The 21,127-nt window shown below is 44.6% G+C and overlaps 4 protein-coding genes across 10 annotated transcripts; 1 reads left to right on the top strand and 3 right to left on the bottom strand.

Annotated features, from left to right (window-relative positions):
• Window positions 1–279: 279 nt before the first annotated feature.
• On the bottom strand, window positions 280–8,231 carry si:dkey-17m8.1 (C-Jun-amino-terminal kinase-interacting protein 4). Of its 4 annotated transcripts, none has more exons than XM_041067739.2 (28): window positions 8,072–8,231; window positions 6,588–6,949; window positions 6,298–6,492; window positions 6,096–6,216; window positions 5,900–5,970; window positions 5,751–5,815; window positions 5,596–5,665; window positions 5,355–5,524; window positions 5,011–5,270; window positions 4,851–4,908; window positions 4,503–4,655; window positions 4,333–4,375; window positions 4,118–4,245; window positions 3,959–4,012; window positions 3,620–3,760; window positions 3,379–3,523; window positions 3,204–3,317; window positions 3,074–3,121; window positions 2,779–2,920; window positions 2,592–2,634; window positions 2,416–2,496; window positions 2,219–2,286; window positions 1,995–2,143; window positions 1,747–1,918; window positions 1,547–1,660; window positions 1,356–1,454; window positions 1,147–1,236; window positions 280–1,005 (listed from the first exon to the last, which is right to left on the bottom strand). In XM_041067739.2, the coding sequence occupies exons 2-28, from the start codon at window positions 6,684–6,686 to the stop codon at window positions 887–889; spliced, it is 3,012 nt and encodes a 1,003-aa protein (XP_040923673.1). In that variant the 5' UTR covers window positions 6,687–6,949; window positions 8,072–8,231; the 3' UTR covers window positions 280–886. The 4 variants fall into 4 exon arrangements, with proteins under 4 accessions (XP_040923673.1, XP_028985413.1, XP_040923674.1 ...); XM_029129580.3 differs by having other exon boundaries at window positions 3,204–3,290; XM_041067740.2 differs by having other exon boundaries at window positions 5,355–5,521.
• Window positions 8,232–9,013: 782 nt separating this feature from the next.
• Window positions 9,014–10,616, bottom strand: LOC121201715 (transmembrane protein 100-like). Its single transcript, XM_041067816.2, has 2 exons — window positions 10,353–10,616; window positions 9,014–10,001 (listed from the first exon to the last, which is right to left on the bottom strand). Exon 2 carries the CDS (start codon window positions 9,955–9,957, stop codon window positions 9,523–9,525), a length of 435 nt encoding a protein of 144 aa, XP_040923750.1. The 5' UTR covers window positions 9,958–10,001; window positions 10,353–10,616; the 3' UTR covers window positions 9,014–9,522.
• Window positions 10,617–12,418: 1,802 nt separating this feature from the next.
• On the top strand, window positions 12,419–16,159 carry rcvrn2 (recoverin 2). The gene is made up of 4 exons (XM_029130528.3): window positions 12,419–12,575; window positions 12,688–13,201; window positions 15,064–15,175; window positions 15,592–16,159. Exons 2-4 carry the CDS (start codon window positions 12,821–12,823, stop codon window positions 15,678–15,680), a joined length of 582 nt encoding a protein of 193 aa, XP_028986361.1. The 5' UTR covers window positions 12,419–12,575; window positions 12,688–12,820; the 3' UTR covers window positions 15,681–16,159.
• Window positions 13,227–21,056, bottom strand: si:ch211-149k23.9 (germ cell-specific gene 1-like protein). Of its 4 annotated transcripts, none has more exons than XM_029128594.3 (8): window positions 20,604–21,056; window positions 19,883–19,915; window positions 18,840–19,723; window positions 18,113–18,295; window positions 17,979–18,026; window positions 17,729–17,881; window positions 17,534–17,645; window positions 13,227–17,450 (listed from the first exon to the last, which is right to left on the bottom strand). In XM_029128594.3, exons 3-8 carry the CDS (start codon window positions 19,033–19,035, stop codon window positions 17,087–17,089), a joined length of 1,056 nt encoding a protein of 351 aa, XP_028984427.1. In that variant the 5' UTR covers window positions 19,036–19,723; window positions 19,883–19,915; window positions 20,604–21,056; the 3' UTR covers window positions 13,227–17,086. The 4 variants fall into 4 exon arrangements, with proteins under 4 accessions (XP_028984427.1, XP_028984430.1, XP_028984429.1 ...); XM_029128597.3 differs by having other exon boundaries at window positions 18,840–19,209; XM_029128596.3 differs by having other exon boundaries at window positions 20,807–21,056.
• Window positions 21,057–21,127: the final 71 nt, after the last annotated feature.

Raw genomic sequence — 21,127 nt, 5'->3', positions numbered from 1 at the left:
CATTTGGTTCATTTTGTTTGGTTCATATCCTGCAAACTAGGTCTAAGTTCTTACATGTTACTGTATCTGCACTTGCTCCAATGCCCAAGTATTAAGTGATCCTGATACAGCATCAACATGTCTGCACAAACCTTTTGTTACGTATAAATACTGCATACAACACTTTGTTTCTCTGCCTTTCTCTCCTTCTCTCAAGACAGCGACAGATGAGAAAACACCAAATGCATAACATCATATCCAGAAAAACGAAAATAAATAATTCCCAAGACAAGGCACAGAAACATTTTGAGACTCTGAAATTATTTGTAATTACACCACCTGCAATGCGCAGGGGGGTAGAAATTAACAAGAAATATGACAACTTGCATGCACACCACAAGACTCTCCTCAAGTTCATTGCAGCATATAGATAAGGCAGATAAAAGGTCAGACTGTCTTCACACTGAGAACAATAACATCCGTTTCCAGTTTAGAGTTTAAAAAACACTTGTACAGAGCAGCCACCATTATGATGAGATGAAAGATGAAGATGAAACAGAGATGTCAACAACTTTGGATGTTTAAAAAAAAGAGTGAAAGATTCCACACTCAACAATCCAGTGTTACTGCAAAAGTACAGTAAGTGTGTTCTATTCATGGGCTGGATGCTTAATCACAACTGCAGACGAGTACATATTACACTCAAAAGACAGAATACACAAGGTAAACAAGCATCAAACAGGAGCTATCATGTTTTGTTTTTTTCTTGAGAGCATACTTTTATTGCTGCCACCCAGACCACCGTTCCTTCAGCTCCATGGAAGCACCAATGTTCTCTCAACCTTTGCTGGTTCAAAGTCTCCGTCTGCTTTATCATTATTTGATACCACACCAGGACTGAACGATGTCAGAAGGCAGGACTGGGCACACACGCGGTGGGATTCTGCCAGATGATCATGTGACTGCGCTCAGACCGTGGAGGTGAAGCCTGGGACAATTCCACCGATCCATCACTTGCATCATCTCCTGGAAAATCAGATGACTCGATCAATTATTAAACTGAGCAATAATTAAATGGTACATTAATTCTGCATGAGGTGCAAAAATGATCCAATATATCAGACAGATCTAAATTATGCTTTGGTATTGACCAGTCTTCCAACTCACCAATTCGAAAGTTGATGTAGCCCTCTCCTCCACTGAGGATGAGCTGAGAGGTAGCAAGAGTGCTGCTGCCGGGAGACGTCATCAAACAACCTGTAGAGCAAAGATGATCGTGTTGTCAGTAAATGTAGAAGAATGTAAAGAATGTAAATAGAGTTTAAGAGTCAACATGCTATTTAAAGTTTATTATAAGAGTTAAAAGGAGTTTTTACCAGGTGCTGCAATGATAAATCTGACAGCTTGTCTGTGTCCATGGTAGCACAGCTGGGCTGATGCAATGGAGCAGTATGGGATGGAAACAGCTTCTGATGCTGCAGTCAGACATTAAAGAAGGAATACTTAATCAAACTCATTGATTGTACAGATGTCAAATCTTAAAACTACAAGTCAAAATAAAACTCACTTATGGATAACGGGATGGAAAAAATGGCACCACCTCCAGTGCCCACCCACAGTCGGCCAGAGATGACTGCAAGAGAGGAGATCTGGAGAGGTGAGAGTGTCAAGTAGGCTTGACCTAAAGACAAAGACAGATGTGTTGACTCAGATTTGTTACACACTAAATAACGCGAGTAATAAAAAAGGAAAGTACAGCTTTAGCACCTAATGTTTTAGTGACCAAAGTAGTGAAATCAACTTCCTGTAGTGGCCGACCCGTGGACCAGTCAAACAGCCTGAGGACTGGGTCCAGTCGGCACGATGTCCAAACACCGCTTCCCCCAGCACACAGGAAACGAACCTGCTGTTCACTGCGTTCGGAGACTGAGAACATTTGCTGTAAAGTAACGAGAAAAAATGATGGAGCATCCTCAACTGAGCGGAAGACACTGCAAGTATTTCTATTTTCTTACCTCGACTTTCTTATTTTCAAGGTCAACCACATGGACTTTGTTCCAATACCCCACCCACAAGCGGCCACTTTTTTCAAGGCAGCAACGAATGGGCTGCAAGGGGTTGGATCCCAGGGACATCACTTCATAGGACTGTAAATTCCAGCCCCCTGTAATGTAAAGCAACTATTAGCCGCTCATTGTCACGGTCAGCAAGGTCTCACAGGCAGACAGACACCCATTACCTGAACTGTGTGAGAAAAAGGCTAAGGTCCCGTCAGCTAGTCCAGCCAGAACTTGACCCTGGGAATATCTGCGAGGTTGAACATCAAGAACACAGTAGCTAATTATAGACCGACCCTCTATATGCAGCCACCAACACAACCTAGTAGCTCTGCGACCGTTAGGAATTACATCCCGATACACACAGCAGATAACTCACGTAAGTGAATGAACACCTTCTGTCAGGGAAACCGACTGCAGACAGCGTCTCCTGCCAGCAGAGGCCGAGTGCACCAGAATACTGCCAGCAAAACAGGTGGAAAAGGAACGAGGTCAGAATACACTGCTTGAGGTTAATTTACCTCGAAGTGAGCTGCTGAATCAGCAGGTCCTTACCTTCCTTCCTGAGTTCCAATCCACACAGTTCCTGCAGTGTCAGCTGATAAACAAGAACAGGGAGACGTCGTGCATGACTTTTAGCAGTTTCGGGTAAAACACCAGTATGATGAAGGGGATAGTACAAGTGAAAAATGATTTAGATCGTCTGTAGGCAGCAGCTGCAGCCTGTTGTACTGCCACTGACCTACAGGAGGCACTGCACAGATGCAGAGGGCAGGAGCTGTGGGTGGGAGGCTGAACTGATCCAGTACTGTGTTGGACCGTGCTGGATCAATCACTGTAATATCACTGCTGGAGGCAGGCCCAGAAACTACCCACACAGAACACTGAGAGAAGGATGGACATGGAGTTGGACAGATACAATAAATGGCATGACAAGACATGGCCCCGGGCAGTGTTAGTTATGGCTGGAGGGAACTGTACATGGTCATTAGCCCGTGACTACAGCTGCTATGTAACCAGGATAATGACCGACTTACTGTGGCCTCTCCGGAGACCTCAGGCGTGACAGCAACGGCACAGTTCAGCTGAGGAAACACAAGTTGGGACCAATGTTCAAATATGCAGCAGACAATATATAAGTTTAGGCTTGAAAGTGCCAACTTTTACCTTAGCAGTGGAGTCTCTTTGATCCAACAGTCTCAGATGAACAAGAACAGGCACATCTTTGGGCTCTGAAACAGGATCCTGGGACCCCTGCAGTAATGACATTGAACCAGAAGACTATTGTTAGTGTAGAAAGTGCACACATTTGGACATGTTGCTGTTCTTGTGGTTCTGCTACCTGTTTGTTCGCCACAGGTGTGCTCCAGCCGTGTAGCTGCCGTTTCCCCAGAGTTCCCCAAACGTGCGAGCGGATGTCTCTGTAGAGTTCTTTTCTTCTGACGCGAGGCGAGAGAGCAGCAGCAGCAGCAGCAGCAGCAGATGATCTAAAAAGAGAACGCACCAGATGGTTTGTAATTATTTCACTGAAAACGATGGTGTAAACAAGACAGAAGACAAGACAGAACTGACTCAGGACTTACTCAGCCGGAGTCTGACTGACGACTGGCATTTGGGGAGATGACAGAGGACATCGAGTGAGTGATGGAGAGCCTTGCAGGGCTAATGCAGAAACAGGAGGTGGGATGAAGGATTCCTTTGACAGGCCGAAGAAGCGATTAAACCTTTAATGCAAAATAATATTACACAATGTTTTATACATTATGGCATATTAAAAAATACTTGCAATGAAGCTGAACAAAACAAAAATTTAAGTCCACTTAGCTGCTGTGGATTTAGCACGTATCTCTATACATGTTTCTACATGTAATTTATGATGATGTCTGATGACCTAGAAATTAAGAGATAAGTAAAAAACGTACTTTCTCCAAACACCCGAGCGTTTCTCCTCTGTTAACTTCACTTCCTTAGTTGCTCTGTAAAGAAAGAAAATCCAACTCTAAGCAAATGCTGCCTTGGAGAATACATCGACGTGACTTGCAAAATTCCATGTGTGTTCATCCCATGTAGCAGTGATTTACCTGAGTGTTTGGCTGCGTCTTAAGGCCTCCTGCAGCTCAAAGAGACGCTGTTTATACTGGTTCTTTTCCATAACCACACGAGCCATTTCAGAGCGAGAAAAGTGGCGCATGGATGTAGTTAAAGAGGCCTGAATGAAAAGATGTAGTAGATTTAAGAATCCTTCACTAATGCAGTGCAAGGTTTAAAAAACAAAACAAAAAAACAGCCTCCTTACGTCAGAATCCTCAGATTGGCAAGCTTCTAGTTCTTTCCTTAGTCTGTGAAACAGATTGAGGAAAAAAGCAAAGGTAAATGAAGTATTATAACAAACAGCTGACAGCAAAGTAGTAGTAAAAATTATAATGAAGAATCAAATATGCAAATCATCTGGCACGTCGTTCTCACCTCTTGGTTTCCTCCTCCTTCTCCCTCATGCGGCCCTCCAACCGTGAAACGGTTTCCTGCAGCGAGGCCATTTCCAGGTTCAGAGCTGCCCGGTCGTCAGTGAGCTCTACCACCCGAGATATCAATGCTTTACGAGCAGCCTCTGCCAACTCACTGGAAAAAACAGAACACAGAACAAAGGGTTTGAGATCATGGAAACGAGTGTCACTTTGCTAAACTGTCCAAACAATTCAGAGACTGCAAAAAGCATGTGAGTGAAAAATCCTCCTTGAATATATTGTCCACGGTGGATATAGTGTAAACTACAGACCTGATATAACAGGTCAATCGGACTGAAAGAAGACTCACTTGGTGACTTTCAGTTCCTCATACTGAGAAAGAATCTCCTCAAACTGGTCTGTACTGCCTAGAAAGACAGAAGTCAGAAAACCCACAGAGTCACTCAGTGCCACCTGGCTAAACATAGGCTCATGTAGTCTTGTATCGAACACAGTAAATGTGGACCTACCTCTGATGCTGGCCCCCTGATCTACACTCTCCACGTAATCTCGACTCATCTCCGACAGTTCAGAGAACACGGAGTCAGTGTTGCGTAGCTCCCACTCCAAACTGTCGTCTTCCTCCACCTCGTGCTCTTCCTCGCCATTTTTCTGCATCTCTTCCACGTTGTGTTCCTCCTCCTCCTGCTTCTCCTCTGTCATCTCCTGCTCCAGGCTGGCACTTGACTCCTCTGTTGGTGGCTCCTCTGTGCTCGATCTAACTGGGGTGCTGATGATGACATAGATAATAGATTTAAATGCTTTACAAATTTCCAAATGACTCAAATCAGTGTGTTCATATGGTTCCGGTTACCTTGCTTCCACACCATGAAATTGTGCCAGTTCAGGAGTGGAGCTTATGATGTAATTGACAAATTGGTCTTCAGTGGGCTTTTCTTCATTACTGTTCATCCTGTCTTCCTTAACTACTAGTGCTTCTAAACACGGGGGACCGGAGTTTGAATGTGGTCTTTGAATTATCTGCTAAAAAAAAGGAAACTGTTATTTCTGTCAAATGTTTCAAATTTGATCTTGTGTGGCAGACATTCTTTTACCTTTTCATTAATACTGGATTCTGAGTTTTGAATGGATGGAAAGTCGGCATTCCTGACACGCGCATGGTTCCTAAAAGAAACATGCAGTTTTAGGAGGTCATGCAAACAGTAAGACAAAAGCTTTGGATTTTTAAAAGGCGCTGGCTGTGAACAACCTCAAAGGTGAATCTCTTTCGGAATCCTTTCTCTTTTCCAAAAGGTCCCGGTATGTGTGGGACAACTAGGAGAGGATGTAAAGATGTGAGAAAGACAAACAACAGCTAATGTAGTGCAGCGTGTTCTGAACCACACAGCAGTAGCTGACCTTGCTGTGTGTGTGCTTCAGCGTGCTCAGTTCTCTGCTCAGGTTTGCTTTTTGCTCCTCCAAGGCCACCACTGCCAGGGAACATGAGCAAATGTCTTCACTCGTCGCAGTCGTGATAATCACAACATTGAGAGTCAAACCTAGACTGGAGGATACCAGGACTGAAATGAACGGTTGAAGGTTTTTAAACGCTCACCCTGATCAGCTTGGGCTCTTGCTTTCTTCTCCAGCTCTGTCTCTCGCCGTTCCCTTTCCTTTTCTCTCCCCCTCATGGCTCTCCTCTCCTGTTCAGTTTGGTCATCGAGCTCCAAATACCGCTAAACAAAATAAATAAATAAATAAAACCTTTATCTCTGAGCACTGGCAAGTACAAACCTTTACATCGCCACCAATCTCACTTCTTGACATTCTTTCCTCAGGGATTTCTCCGCTTGGTATTTCTCCAGCAGCTCTTCTCTCTCAGCTTTCTCCCTCTCCACCTCCTCCTCCGTGTCACGCAGCTGGGCTTTGCAGGTGGCGAGCCCTTCTAAGACCCACACAAATATGGGAACCAGCGACTCCACCACAGCTTCACCATGGGTCTCAATGACTGTCTATGATGAGGGGAAACAGCAGAGTGAAACACGGCTACAGACTGTACAGCCACGAGGAGGTGATTTCATTTAAACATGACAGAGAAGAAGCGTACCTGAAGTTCTGAATACAGTTTTCCTGCTTCTTCACTCACAATGTTGGGGTCTAGCTCCACCTCCCCTGTCGCGCACAGCACTTTCTCGTTGTACTCCATTAGCCAAGTATTTTTATCAGAAGTGGGTCAGAATTAAAGAAACGAATACACACAAGAGCCAGCACTGGAGCACAAGCTGCTCTTTTAGCTACACTTCCCCAACAACTAAAGCAACTAGTTCAAGCAGCCTTCTAGCATTCCTGCTACCACCTTTCATCCTCTACGTGTTCCATTCATTCTTGACAGGGCAGCATCCTTAGACAGTAATCAGCTGTTTGTGTGGGGAAAGGTTTAGCTCATGGGGGTGTGTTTTACCGTCCATCCTGAAAAACACAAAAGGTTAATGTATAATAATAATAATAATAATAATAATAATAATAATAATAATAAACAAAGCCAAGCGGGTTGTGCAACATCAATATTAGTGACAACAAGATGATAACTGGTTGAGAAAGATCACAGTATGTTTCTAACATGGTTTGTTTGGCAGAAAACAAACATCAGATCAACATCAGATAAGAAAAGTTAATGACTGGTTCTCACACACACACACACACATCCCCTTAGTTTTCAGGCTCACAAAGAAACAAACATATAATTCAGATTGTACTCACACGTTAACGTATAATTAGGATTTTCTATAGAGCTTCATTTCTAAAGCCAGACTATTTTGGTTTCAGATAAGGTAGTGGTGGTTTCTTCCATGTGAATTTAGGGAGATTTTCTATGTTATCTGCAGCAGTAACCAGTTTAGCTCAGTGCCAATGAGCTTAGACATGAATCTGACAACATGCTTCTCTGATCAAATCTGTTGCTCAGAACAACATCACAAGAAGGTTTGGTGCATTTACAGTAGAAAAATAGAACTGTCACCTTTGTAAAGTTGACAGAAGCTTTTACTGAGTTTTTTTGCTGAAATGGTTATGGAGGTGATCATTCCTTGTCGGTTGACTAATCGATTAATTGATGAGTGGTTTCAGGTGCATCCATGTGGACTCTTTCCTGGCAGCGTTCAGGTGGTGAACAGTTAACGCAAGAAATGACGAGTGACAGCCTCCGTCACCAACACGGAGCAGCCGTAATGTCGAACAGTTCTTGCTTCTGTTCCTGCGGTGTGACTTGGAAACTTTAGCATTAAACATGACACAGATATTAAATATGTATGGGTTTGTGTTGGGGACGTAATGTGTGAGACAGGCGGATAAGCGCCACCTCAGTCCGTCATGTGCGTGTTCGCGGGTAAAATATAATCTTCACGTAAACACACACACATACACGGCTGAACGCAGGGTGCATTGACGTTCTGGGTTCTCTACGAGGAACCTTGAACCTCGAACCGCGACTACATAAATAAGTAACGTGTCTGACAGGAGACACTCAGGTCTGCAGTAAGTCGTGAACGGGCCGATAAACGAGCACAGTCGTCGTAAGTCGGACCCACTCACCTCCACAGCGGACCACTCGGTAACTTTCATGTTTCCAGTCGTCTTTTTTTCCCCGAGGTGCGACGTCAATTACACATAAACGACTTGGAAGGAGAAGACGGAGGTGTTGTTTGATTCTGACTTGGCCAGACATGTCCGCCGCCCGACCAATGGGGGCGCGGCGATCGTCGGCAGTAACGAATAGGAAACGAGAGGAGGCGGGACGTGTGCAGCTTGTTTTCCGAAGGAGAAAGAAAGTTTCCTGAAACTTGAACGTTGACACGTGACTCGGGAGGCTGTCAGGTGATCTGACCGGAGACAAGGCGGATTCTGACACCTGTAGAAATACCGTTCATTCCTCAGAAGCCTCTCACAGGGAGTATTTCCATTTATGCAGTTTACTTGTAGATCACTGTAGTTTAATGGTAAAAAGTAGTACAAAGCAGTACTTTATATCTTGAGGCTAGTTCTTCCACTTAGAATAACGAGAAAATATGAGTTATATATAAATTAAGGGGACATAACAATTATAATTACAATTTAGATGAAATGGTTGTTGAAATTGGATAAGTAGTTTTTCCTCCAGCAGATGGAAGCACTCACACATTTTCCCCTCGAGCTTTTCCTTCCTTTTTCGGTTCATGCTCTTGTTTCTGTTCCCCTTCCACCGTACTGTAAATACGCGCCATAAAAACATGTTCTGCATCTCCCTCTTCCTCATGAGATTTGTTTACTGTACATACTATGTTGATCTACATACACTATATACCTTTTAATTTTAATTCACTCAGGTTGCCTTTGTAATCTGAATTCTCTCTTTTTTTTGTCTAGTTTGTCTTTTCTGTGCTCAAACTGTCTGTCACTTATCTCTTTTGTAAACACACACACACACACACACACACACACACACACACACACACACACACACACACACACACACACATACACACACAAATGTATTTCACATACTGTTGATAATTTTATTGTATATTTTGTCTAAATGGCAGATGCAGTAACAGCAGTTGTGTTATAAGACCACAATCAACAACTAAAGGCACAACTGTACTTGAAAAAAGGGAATTAATCAGAAATATTAAAACAAAATAAAGTTCACAATTACACTTTAATAAAAGTACAGAAGAACTATTGTATCATTATCATGTTAATAACGCTGGAAGAGCTTTTCATACATTTTATACTGTGGCATGGTTTACTTTTTTTATATACAAAGCCAAAAGTGTAAAGTAATTATAGCTGGTAATAAGCTGGACTGTGTTACATTATGTCTTATGTCAGTGGAGCAGAAGTAACGCAAAATGGAGACACTTGTTTTTCCAAAGAGCACAAAAGCTGCATTTCTGCATGCCTTAAATCAACAGATCTCATCAGGAATGTTTTTTCCCTGCATAGTGTTGTGCAACTATTCACAGATCAGTGCATTCGGATTCACCATCACTGTTTATGTTGTTTTTTTATACTGTGAGCTTTTTAAATACCTTCTCACCCTCCACAAGAACCTCTTTCCCATCCTGCCTGTGCTCTCGCGTCCGAGCTCTCCTCTTCTTTGTCAGACAGTTGTACGCCAGAACACTTCCCACAATCAATAAACTCACGGCAAGTATCACAATCCCCAACACCAGCAAGTAGGAAGTTCCTGTTTGAAAATGGTTTAGTTGGTCCCACACACCCACAGATATACAGCTGAAGCTAATGAGTGTTCCCCAGAAGCAAAAGGCCAGCATGCAGGATCCACAGGAGAGTTCAGTGCCACCGGTCACCACGGTGATGCCCGCCACCGAGGTGACCGCTGCTGGAAAGGTCACGGTCTCAGACCGAGGGTTGTAGGTGACAGGAGAAGTGATGTCTGAAAGAGTGGAAGGATCAAGCATTTCCATCTTTGTCGTCATGCTTGGTTTGAATTCCTTGGTTAAATGGTCAAAAGTAAGACTCCCTGTGATTAACAAAATAAAGGCCTTAATCATGAGACATATTTGAGCCTCTGCTTATTTAATCCTAATAACCTCTGTTTTATTCGAGTTTGAGAAGAGATCCTTGCATTGAATGTTATGACCAGTCAAACTCTTTTTAATAGAGCCATATCTTTCCAGTGTCAAGTCAAATTAGAGTTAATTTTAATGTTGTTGTAAACAACTGTGACAGATCGATAAATCTGCTAATTAAATCTATGATCCCATCATTATAAATTAATATTATGCAAACTAAAAAGGTTTAATTTGAAATCGTGGGTGTGTGTTAAAAACTAAAGAAAGCTAATTTACTCTTAAAGTGAAGCATTACTTACCTCTTTGCTGAAGCAGGATGATAGCAGTGAGTGAAAACCTAATGGGTGCTGCTCTCCTTCCCTCTGGACGGTAGCTTGAGAAATGGAGGCAGGGGACTCAAGTGCTGGTACCTTTGTCAAATTCTCCACAACATGAGGCCTCGTGAAATGGAGGACACAATTGTCAAGATTCTTGTCACTTGTTTGTTTCTCTGTGTTCACTAGGAAGTTCTCGTCTGTCATTAAGGCCCATTAGAAGCCATTAGCAGATATTTATCTAGGAACAACTCCCTTCCTCTTCTCCTCTATCGTTCAGACTTAAGACTTGACATTTGTCCCACCAGGGCATTGTTCAAACTTTGGAAGGGTTTTTCTTTTTAAAAAACATTTTCCTGTTTAGGTTCCCATTACTCATTTCACCGCGCGAGGTGTACATTCTGTTCAGCCCTCTGACTTTCTTGAGACGTGATAAGGAAAGACTAATATTATATTCACACAGTGTTAAAGGCAGTGAACTGGAAACTGCACAAAACGCCTGCATTTACTTGAGTTGCCAGATTTCACACAACTTTCTCATTGTGCATTTGTCCGTGAATGAACTGTGTTGACAGTGAGTGGAGCAGATTTGCAGTATATATGTCAGTGCTGACGTTTGCCGGGTCAGTGCTGCAACGTGGGTGGAGCCTGATACAGTCACTTAATACACTACGACGCTGCCCAGCCAACTGGGAGGGTGCCAGTGGTAAGACACTTGCCTAATTAAGGATATTTTTAGATGTGTTGACTCCCACTATTAACACACGTTCACCTGCTACTATGCTGTTTTCATGCTGTTATACATTACTGACTGTAAATATATATATAACATATATATGTCCATAAAAACCATATTAACCGTCTCTGTTAAGAGCCTCATGTTGTGTCATTGATGTGATTAGTTGTCAGACCTCCAGGTTACATGAATCCCTAGACTGACCACAACATTCCTAAAGGGACCACAAATCCTTGCTTACTCCAGCTCTAGCAATTAGCTCAGTTTAGGGTATAAGTCAGATGTCAGGGATTATTTTTGTGGAGAGGAGGGCGTAATTCCATTGGTCATGGCACTCACAGGCTGAAGATGATGGTAATTGGCTAAGTGTTGGATCGGGTGGGACAGGGCGGGGGAAGTGTAATCCAATAGATGGACTCACTGAGCATATTTGTGGATTCAAAGTCCTGCTCCAAAAATAAGGAATGAATGATAACCATGCAGTGTAAGAAAGGCCAGACATGCAGGCTAAAGACTGGTTCATTCACGGTCCTGTAAATTTATGAGTTAAAAAAATCAAGATAATACTTTTAGTCTAATCACATCAGACCTGAAAAAACAGACTGATGACGTAAATGTGTCAACTTAAGTGTCATGAAGTGAGTGTGATGTGCCGATAATTACCGTGACCCTCGTTGTGAGGCGAGAGTACGTATCAGTACGAACGAAACCCACCAGTTCGTAGGAGTGGACAAGGAGGTGAAGTAAGCAGTGTGTGAAAATCATGAAGAGGGAACAGAAGCTGAGTCTGAGTTACCTAACAGAACAGAGCTGCTTCACACAATCAGGCCGAGGACAAGTCAGTCAGAGAGCAGAGTGAGGGGAGCAGGGGGGTTGGCTGGTTGACTGGCTGGGTGGGATAAGGACAGATGGTAGTCTGGAATTAGAGGTCAGTGGACAGCTAAACCCATAGAAAGGCCATCGCCGAAACATCAGCCATAAGGCTGGACGGCCTAAAGCCAGATTTCAAACCCACCTGAAGCTCTGTTCACAATTCCTAGAAGATCAATTATCAGACACACCTTATGATTTATGCCGCTCAAGCATTTTATGGACTTCAGTGAGGACAGTTCAGCGAGATGCCTTTCAACTGATGCCTGATTTTAGCATCAACGCTAATTTATTAGGTGAAATCAATCTACTGGTTGAATCAGTGCAAGCCATTATAACCATGCTTAAATAGTTTGTCCTAACTATGAACCCGCTCTTGCTATACACAGTGGATCCTTCCAGAGTTTCAGGCCCAAGAGGGAAAATTAGAACTCGGGTTCATTTCAGTCAAAAGCTCAGCCACCTTAAATCCTGTATTAACAGAATTAACCCAATCACCCACGGTAGGAGTGTGTTTCCCCCTGCACTTCTTAAGTCTCACTGTCTCATCGTCAAGACACACACTGGATCCTCTGGCCATCGTCAGAAGACACAACGCAAAGGTAAACTTTGGTCCACCTCAGATCGTCTTCTGTGCTAAGTGGCCTACACTAGTTGAGATTTTCAAAAACACAGTTCATTTATAACTAAATGCACTCTTTTATCCACTCGCAGGGTTTTGTTTAGACTCTATAATAAGTCAGGCCAGTGAGCAGGAAGTCATATTGGACAAAGAAGAAGTCCAGGGGTTGAGCCTCTGACGAACCCAAGATACAAAGAAGCTACTAAGAAACTAGAAGCAGCCAACATGGGAAATGCCACCAGTAGCGCATTATCAAAGGAAATCCTGGAGGACCTGAAGCTCAGCACCAAATTCACCGAGAATGAAATTTGCCAGTGGTACGAGAACTTTCAGAAGCAGTGCCCGTCGGGACGCATATCACCCGAGGAGTTCGAGCAGATCTACACCCGCTTCTTCCCGGACAGCGATGCCAAGAGCTACGCGCGGCACGTGTTTCGCTCCTTCGACACCAACGACGACGGCACCTTGGACTTCAAGGAGTACATCATCGCGCTGCACATGACCTCCACTGGGAAGACGACCAGGAAGCTGGAGTGGGCCTTCTCCCTGTTCGACGTGGACAAGAACGGATACATCAACAAGTCTGAGGTGACGGAGATCTGCCAGGTGAGAGTCGTAATAAGTGGAAGGCTTTGTTTCATTAAAATGTTTTATTGTTCTCTTACAGCTATAAGACATAGATATGAAAGAGTGCTGGAGTTCTACCGGAGTCCAACACATTAAAGGATACTAACATAGTTGTGGCCGCATATTCATAAATATGAGGCTAAAATATTAAGCCTATGTCTTATGACAACATGCTCCTAGGAAGGTGTAAACTCTGCTCACTGTATTAAAAGCTGTCTTCTTCCCCTCCTGTAAGCTCTCTATGATATTTGTTGCTTTCTGCTGGAACACATCCATCCTTCGCATGGTATGTAGGACTCAGGCCTAATTGCCAGCCCACTTAGCTGCTATTCGAAACAACAACTCCTGATAATCTCTCTTACAGGTTTAGCGCTCAGGTAATGATGTAGCGTGTTGAAAACGTCCCTAACAGAGTGCACTCGTCACTCAGGAGTCACACTGTGGGCTGTCACTCTGCACCCGGTGGTTGAATGAGTAATTAAATGTCTTCGGGATGGAGGTTTTTACGTTTTGTTAGCTTCTGTTTTTAAAACAAGTCATATAGAAGAGTAAGAGGTTTAAGACAGATCAGCCAAGAATCCAGCTAGCATTGTAATGGGATTTAATTCCTGGCCAGCTGGCCTGAGTCCATATGCATCAGGTTTACAAGATCTGAGTAGCAGAGCTCTCGTTTGAAGCTGCGCAGGTTCAACAGCCTGCAAACAAAACTGGAGATGTGCGGTGTAAAACTGTGCAAAGGTAGAGAAGCTATGATCTTTGATACGGCCTGAGAAGATTCCATCTGATATCATTTTAAAGATGGAAATATCAGTGAGGAAGTCAAAAGTCAAATTAGTTACATGTATTACTAGTGTGTTATGCTAGATTGCTATTGCATCACTAATGAATAAACCCCCTAAACCAGTGATTCTCAACTGGTGGGTCGAGACCCAAAAATGGGTCGCGAACCCCACTTTCACTGGATCTCTGGCCTTTGCCATGCTTTTTAATAATTAACGGAATATTTTATGTGAAATCACCAACTAAGTCTGATTGTTATGTCAACCATATGATTAAATGCATGTGAGAAGTTTCCTTCACTGATGGTGGGTCCCGAAGCCAGACCAGTTGAGAACCATCGCTTTAACTCGCTCAAAGTCCAAATCATTTGACATGCGACTCAATTTCATTTTCTGTGACTTCCTGTGAGCCTGAGCTGCACAGACCACGCGGACCAAGGGGCAAGTCCAGGGAGAAAAGAGACGACATGGTGGTGTTTGGCCCGTGGCCCGAGTCTTGGCACTAATCCATGTTAATCTAGGTGTCTTAAATGTGGGAGATGAGTGCTTCCTCTCTAAGTGGGACACACATTTAAAGACCTGGACCTAAAGTGCACAGTCATTTACAATCTGTGGAATTCTGCGTGACCCGATGCAGATTAACTATCTGTGAAAAATGACACACGAGCTCAGATGAGTGATTATTTACTGGGAGGTGCGTCCACGTCCACAGAACAGCAACACTACACAAGTACTCGACTTCACATCATAGGATAGGATCAGATTACTTGTCTCAAAGACACGACAAACCTTTTTTTGTGCACAATTTGACTGGAGGCTACTTAATTTGCTTGTATTCAGCCATGACTTAAGTAAATAATGACAAAATGTCGAGCAGTTTCACATCAGAGGCTCAATAAACACACACGACACTAATTACCTTAAGAGGACTGTGAGCTTACTCACTCCTCTGACAGATTACATGCTCCTTGGCTCGTACGCGTTTGTTTGTGTTTATGTGGGAGACATGAAATGATGCAGTGTTATCGCCCATCTTGAACCAAACCCTCCTCCCCTCCACAGGCCATTTTTAAGCTGATCCCCAAGGAGGAGCAGAACCGGCTACCGGAGGACGAGAACACACCCGAGAAGAGGGCCAACAAGCTGTGGGGGTACTTCAATAAGAGAGACAACGGTAATGTGGCCTCTCCTCATGCCCCGATGTCACAGGAGCAGAGTCAGTGAAAGCTTAGTCCACGTCCTGTAGTGAAGATTAGATCTGACAATCAGCTGTTTGGCTCCATATCATCAACAAATCCACCTGAACGCACACACGTCCTCAGTTACAGCATCGCTTGTTTCGTGCTGGCTTTATTATCAGCGAAACCTTAAGTGACTCCGTTGAGCCGCCTGGCGTGTCACACGCGCACACACACGCACACACACACACACACACACACACACACACACACACACACACACACACACACACACACACACACACACACACACACACACGCACGCACACACACAGACTCGTGTTCTCTCCTCACATCCTGTTTGCTGGTGCCTGTCCTCCGTGACGCCGTGCTGATCTTTCTCTTTCCGCAGAGCGGCTGGCGGAGGGAGAGTTCATCACGGGAGTGATCGAGAACGACAATGCGATGCGTCTGATCCACTATGAGCCGATGAAAGACTGAGGCTGCCGTTCCACCCTCCACCTGCTCTTCTTCTTCTTAGGTTCTCACTGTCCTCTCAAACCTGTTCTGTTCCTACCGTTCATTCAACTCAATACCTCAGTGTAAATATAATTTTCTGCAGTGTCCTCACTTTCTAGTAACTTTATATCACATTGTTTTACTAATGTTTCTCAATGAATTTCTATAAACTAGGAGCTAATAGCGGTATTTTGGCAAAGTGTTTCAGAATATGTACAGACAGAAGCAGACACCGTCCAAATTCTAATTATGGGAACTATGAACTACTAATTAAACAACATTGCGAATGTGTTGGATGAACATTGATGTATTGTTAACTCTTTAAATGTTTGAAATGAATCTAGGTGATCGACCAGTTTAGACTCAGGCTTTTGTACATAAGGTGAAATGTCCTGTTAGAGATTCAATCTTCAAAGTGTTGTGATTTGGTCACTCTGTAGTAGATTAAAGGTTTCCTCACACATCTGGGCTATGGATATTAATCTTTCCTAGTGGAGAATGAATTTTTCTGTGATCTAGAAATGTATCGTATGTACGTCCGGGCGCTTTAGGCCCGACGTTCACAATTGTATTTACAGCACCTCAGACAGTAAATCCAGGATTATCCCAAATCAATAGCCTGCAGACCTCGAAGGTAAATTTAGGTTCTTTATTTAACCCTTTAAACTAATGAAGGATTTTATGTTAGTAAGTCACAGTTTGTCATGTTTGTTTGATAGATTTTTTAATGAGCACGCGCTTGGATGGCTGAAACACACACACACACACACACACACACACACACACACACACACACACACACACACACACACACACACACACACACACACGCGCACACCCCACCCCCTCTCTCCATCTTCATCCCTTCAGATGCTCCCATCTCTGCTCGCTCCGTTCCTCCGTCTTTCCATCCAACTCAGGATTACTGGTTTACACATAATCTTCTGTTCAACATCAGAGCGCAGACTTTTCAAAATCTCTGTAATCTTTCTATCTCTGTGCGTCTATCTTATGAGTTTGACCGTGCATCTGCCGAGAGGCCGTGTTTGTTTTCGGGTACACGGTACATGCGGCACACCCAGATGCCATATATGTGTAACGTTTGAGACGGAAGAGAGTAGAGCTCCAGACACATGTTGGGCGTCTTACTAGCAAAATGAGAGGAACAAGTATTTAGATGCAGGTAATTCACTTCCCAACCGCGAGGCACTGAGAAAACTCAGAAATCATGCAGTCTTGCATGCGAGCGTGACCTGTACATCCAGTGTCATTGCCTTTGATATGTATTCATTGGTTTCAAGCTTGTTGGTATCACATCCCTCCATCTCCAGCTCAGCGTGATTCTACTCTTTTAGCCCTTTTCACCCGACGTGTTCCACAGCGGCCGTCTAACAGGGTGACACTCGGTCCACGGTGTCCTCCATCTCGTCCATCTCTCTCTCACAGTCCTCGCAGCCCTCCGGCCCGCAGCCCCCGACCAGCACCAGCGTGGGCACGTCTCCGTTTCCCACCACGCCGCCGTTCGGGGCCCACGTCACGTCGAGCATGCCGTCGGGGCACTGCAGCAGCCCGCTGACGGAGTAGAGCCCGCCCCCCGGCACCACCTCGTCGTAGGGCGGCGCGTGAGTGGCGGCTCGCGCCTCCTCCAGCCGGAGCCTCTGCCTGCGTCGGAGCTCGATGATGGTCTTCGTGTAGGAGTTGAGCGTGACCACGGCGGCGCCCATGCAGCAACTGAAGGACACCCAGGCGAGACTGGAAGCAGGACCATGCAAACGGATCAATATAGTCTGCACACAAACGGGCTCGGAGTGTGTCTCTAATCAGCAGCCACTCACGCAAATGACCAGCCGTAGTCCCAGGACTGAGGCCTCCAGTCTTTGGGGCCAACAATAACTGTCATCTGAAACACTGTGGTGTACATCATGTGAGCTACCATCCCAAGGAGACCTGTGGGCGAGGAGCGAAACAGCTCTGTTAGACAAACAAATAGAGAACCACAACACCACCACCACGTGGGAGCCACATCTGACCTGAGAGCACGGTGCAGATGGCCGCATACGCGTTGATCTTCAGCGCGTGCATTTCCTTATGGGAGCACAGCACTTCCAGCCACATCAGCAGGAAGCCCATGCCCAGCAGGCCGATGTAGGTGAACTCTGAGATGACGGAGAGCCACAGCACGCCTGCCACACGCCCCCAGACAAACACAGTCATTCACGCGAGGAACGGAATCACGCCTTATAGTTTTCATCCTGCGACATCACATGAAAACACTCCCACCTTGCGTTTCCCCGGGCGTTAACTCTATAAAGCTTCGACATTTCTCTCCTGTCAACGAGATTCAAACATATGAAGAAAACGTTGGTCTGAGTCTGAGGCTAATGCTCATTCTGGTGCGCTGGACGCGGCCTCACCGTCACTGTGTTTCTCACAGCTTTCCCAGAAGCCCGTGTGGAAGTATCTGAAGGCAAACTTGTCCTCGCCCGTCTCCCAGATGTAGTGCACGGCGTTGGCCAGCTGCCGCTGCCTGATCCTCGCCAGCTCGTCCCTGCGGGCCGGAGACAGCGTCCGGTTGAAGGGGTTCTGAGTCGGACTCTCTGTGCGACGACAGAAGGACATGAAGCTGCTGCTCACCCATCACATGCTTACGTCTGCTGGACGTGATCAACCACCGCATGACTATACAAACGTGTGAATCAAACAAACAAATGTGTCAATCACACCTCATACTGTACATGAGCTTCTGCCTTGGTTAAAGGTAGGTTCTACTCTGTGTCAGTACACAATGTACAAGTTTATTCATTTATGCAATAGCAGTTGCTAATCTCAACTTGGATTAGGAAGATCTGTTGAGAGAATAAAGTTGAGGGAACAGGATACATGTAAATAAACCTTTGGGAAAAAAAGTTATAAGCAAAAAGAGATTTAGGGGACAATAGTTATGCAGGCAGATTAGCTGCAGGTGCTGCTTGTTATGTCATGACACAGAGTAAAGATCAAGAAATTCGGGCCTTGTGTAATCAGGTTCAAGGCTAAAACTTAGGTAACAACAATGACAATGGTGCATGAGATTTTGGAAAACTACTGATGTGTCCATGAATGTGATGCAACTGCATAGTAGTTAGAAGAATGTGGTCTCACCTGTGGTGTAAGGCTCGCTGTTGTTCTGACCACAGTTCTTCATTTTGACGGGTGACAGGCAGAGCGGTTTGACCACCTTGTGGGTGCCCTCACACCAGTAGGAGGTGCACAGAGCGAGGATGGAGAGGGCCAGAGCCAGAGAGGTCAAAGTCAGGGACAGCAGGGAGCGAGAGCGACGGGACATGCCTTCCAGCATGGCCACATAAGAGCAGGCTGAGGCGGGGGAGGGGGCGTCGGAGCGACGGGGCGGGGGGGCGAAGAGGGCGCAGAGGTGGAAATAGGCCGAGCAGGACGCAGGGTTTAAATACGGCTACAGATGGAGCGGAGAGCGGGGGACGGACGCGTTGGGATGGTTTTAGGAGGTGATGAGCTGCCAGGTTTAAACAGAGTGCAAAAATAAATGTGATGTAACAGTACAGACAGAAGATAATATAACACAACTGACAATGAGATACTGTAAAGTCAGAGCGATTAAAAAGAGAGGCCGATAAGGGAAGGACGAGAGGGCTGGGCGACACGTGGGGAGAGAGAGACAGAGGGGAAATGACCGAGCTGGGGCTCAGGTGGACAGAGGTTCACGGCAGGTGGGGACGGTGGGATACGAGGACGGGGCGGTCCGGGGCCCAGGCAGCTTCAACGGGAGCTCTGGCTACGCCATACACAGGTTTGGTAGCGTTAATCTGGCACGAAATTAAATCAGAGTCGGGTTGAAATCACGCTGCCCATGTGCTAATATGTAGCTCAGAGGCATATTTACTGTCTGGGGCTTAATAAATAAAATAAATAGTCCAGCTGTGTTTTTGAAAACAGTGATGCAGGCGCTCTTCCAGATTATCACGCCCAGGTCTGACCCTGCGGCTCATTATCAACACCACCGCTGCCCCCTGAGCACGAGACAAGACAGAGGGAGGCAAAACACCAGATTACTGCTTTTTGATGAAATTATGGATGAGCCACAGATGATGATTTCTTAGAGTAATCCCCTGATGATCTGCTTTAATCTGTTTGTGTTAGGTGCATTTTAGTGTGAGGTGAACTCTGACCATGTCTCCTGCCTTCGTCTCCTCTCGTGCAACCTGAAACAGCAGAGCACAGGACCAAGCCGTTGACTTTAGCTCAGCCCCTGATTCAAAGCAGTCACTGTTGCATGTAAATCACATATAAATGTTTATACTTTGAAATTGTTTATTAATAATTCCTTCTCAGCATATTAAGAATAACGGTGTGACCACTAAAGGTTGAGTACAGCAAGAACAAGCTGCATTCAGGCTAATCCACTCGAGAATCTGCCAGAAAAACATAATCTAGCATTTATCATCCTGACTGACAAATTACATTTATATGCAAGCTTTCAAAATAAAAGACAAAGAGAGATACTAGAATAAATGATAAATAAATTATAAGATAATTGACACAAGTTTCTGAGAAATCTGCTTAAAATTGTCTGTTTAGAAAATGTTTTTTTTTTGTGAAAAGGTTTAATGAAGATCATTTTTCAAAGCAATGTTCTTTGCATTCACAAGCATACAAAGCTACAGTATAGTATGTGTGAAAGTAACTGGAACTCCCTAATTTAACCTGCAGCTGAAAGAGCTAAAAGAAAAAGTTAGAGCTTCAAGTCAGATAATGGAAAATGTCCAGCATTGATTTTCAGACCCCATAATAAAACCTTCATTGTCAAAACACAGAAATGCACAATGAATGAGTGAATAAAAACAAGCTGCTTGATTTCCAATGCTAACGTGACCAAAGGCTGATACATACCACAGACCCTTTCTTTTCCTTCAGCTCAGACATGAGGTAACAAACACAGAAAGCAAACCCTCCTGCTGAGCCTACAATCCTCTCTCCTTTCTGCCTTTTCACAAACCTTTAAGTAAAAAGCTCCTTAAGAACATGGAGTTCAGTTGCTCCATCTCTGTATTCCTCATTGATGCTCCTCTAGGATGAGCATCAGTGACCCTTACCTCTCCAGCTGCACTCCCCCCTTTAATCCTCCTGGCCAATAGTCGGAGGAAGATGCAGAACTGGCGGAGCTACGGAGTGTCTGTCTCCACGGCACTCTACTCTCTTTTCTGTCTTTCTTGGGAATTTATGTCACAAACCCATCCTGAATCATGTAATCCCTCTAAGTCCATCTGTTACTGTAGCGCTTCCTCTCTTCCTGTGTCTGTCCCTTTTCAGAGGTGGCTGCGACTCAACCGCCTAAAATCGTTGTCACTGGTTTAATTTGCACAACATGGCAACGTAATTCTTACGCTAAAGAGAAAGTGGGTGAAACTGTGAAT

This window comes from Betta splendens, chromosome 16, assembly GCF_900634795.4.
Source record: "Betta splendens chromosome 16, fBetSpl5.4, whole genome shotgun sequence".
Classification (NCBI taxonomy): Eukaryota; Metazoa; Chordata; class Actinopteri; order Anabantiformes; family Osphronemidae; genus Betta; species Betta splendens.
The sequence above is the reverse complement of the archived record's forward strand: the minus strand, read 5'-3'. Positions and strand labels throughout refer to the sequence as shown.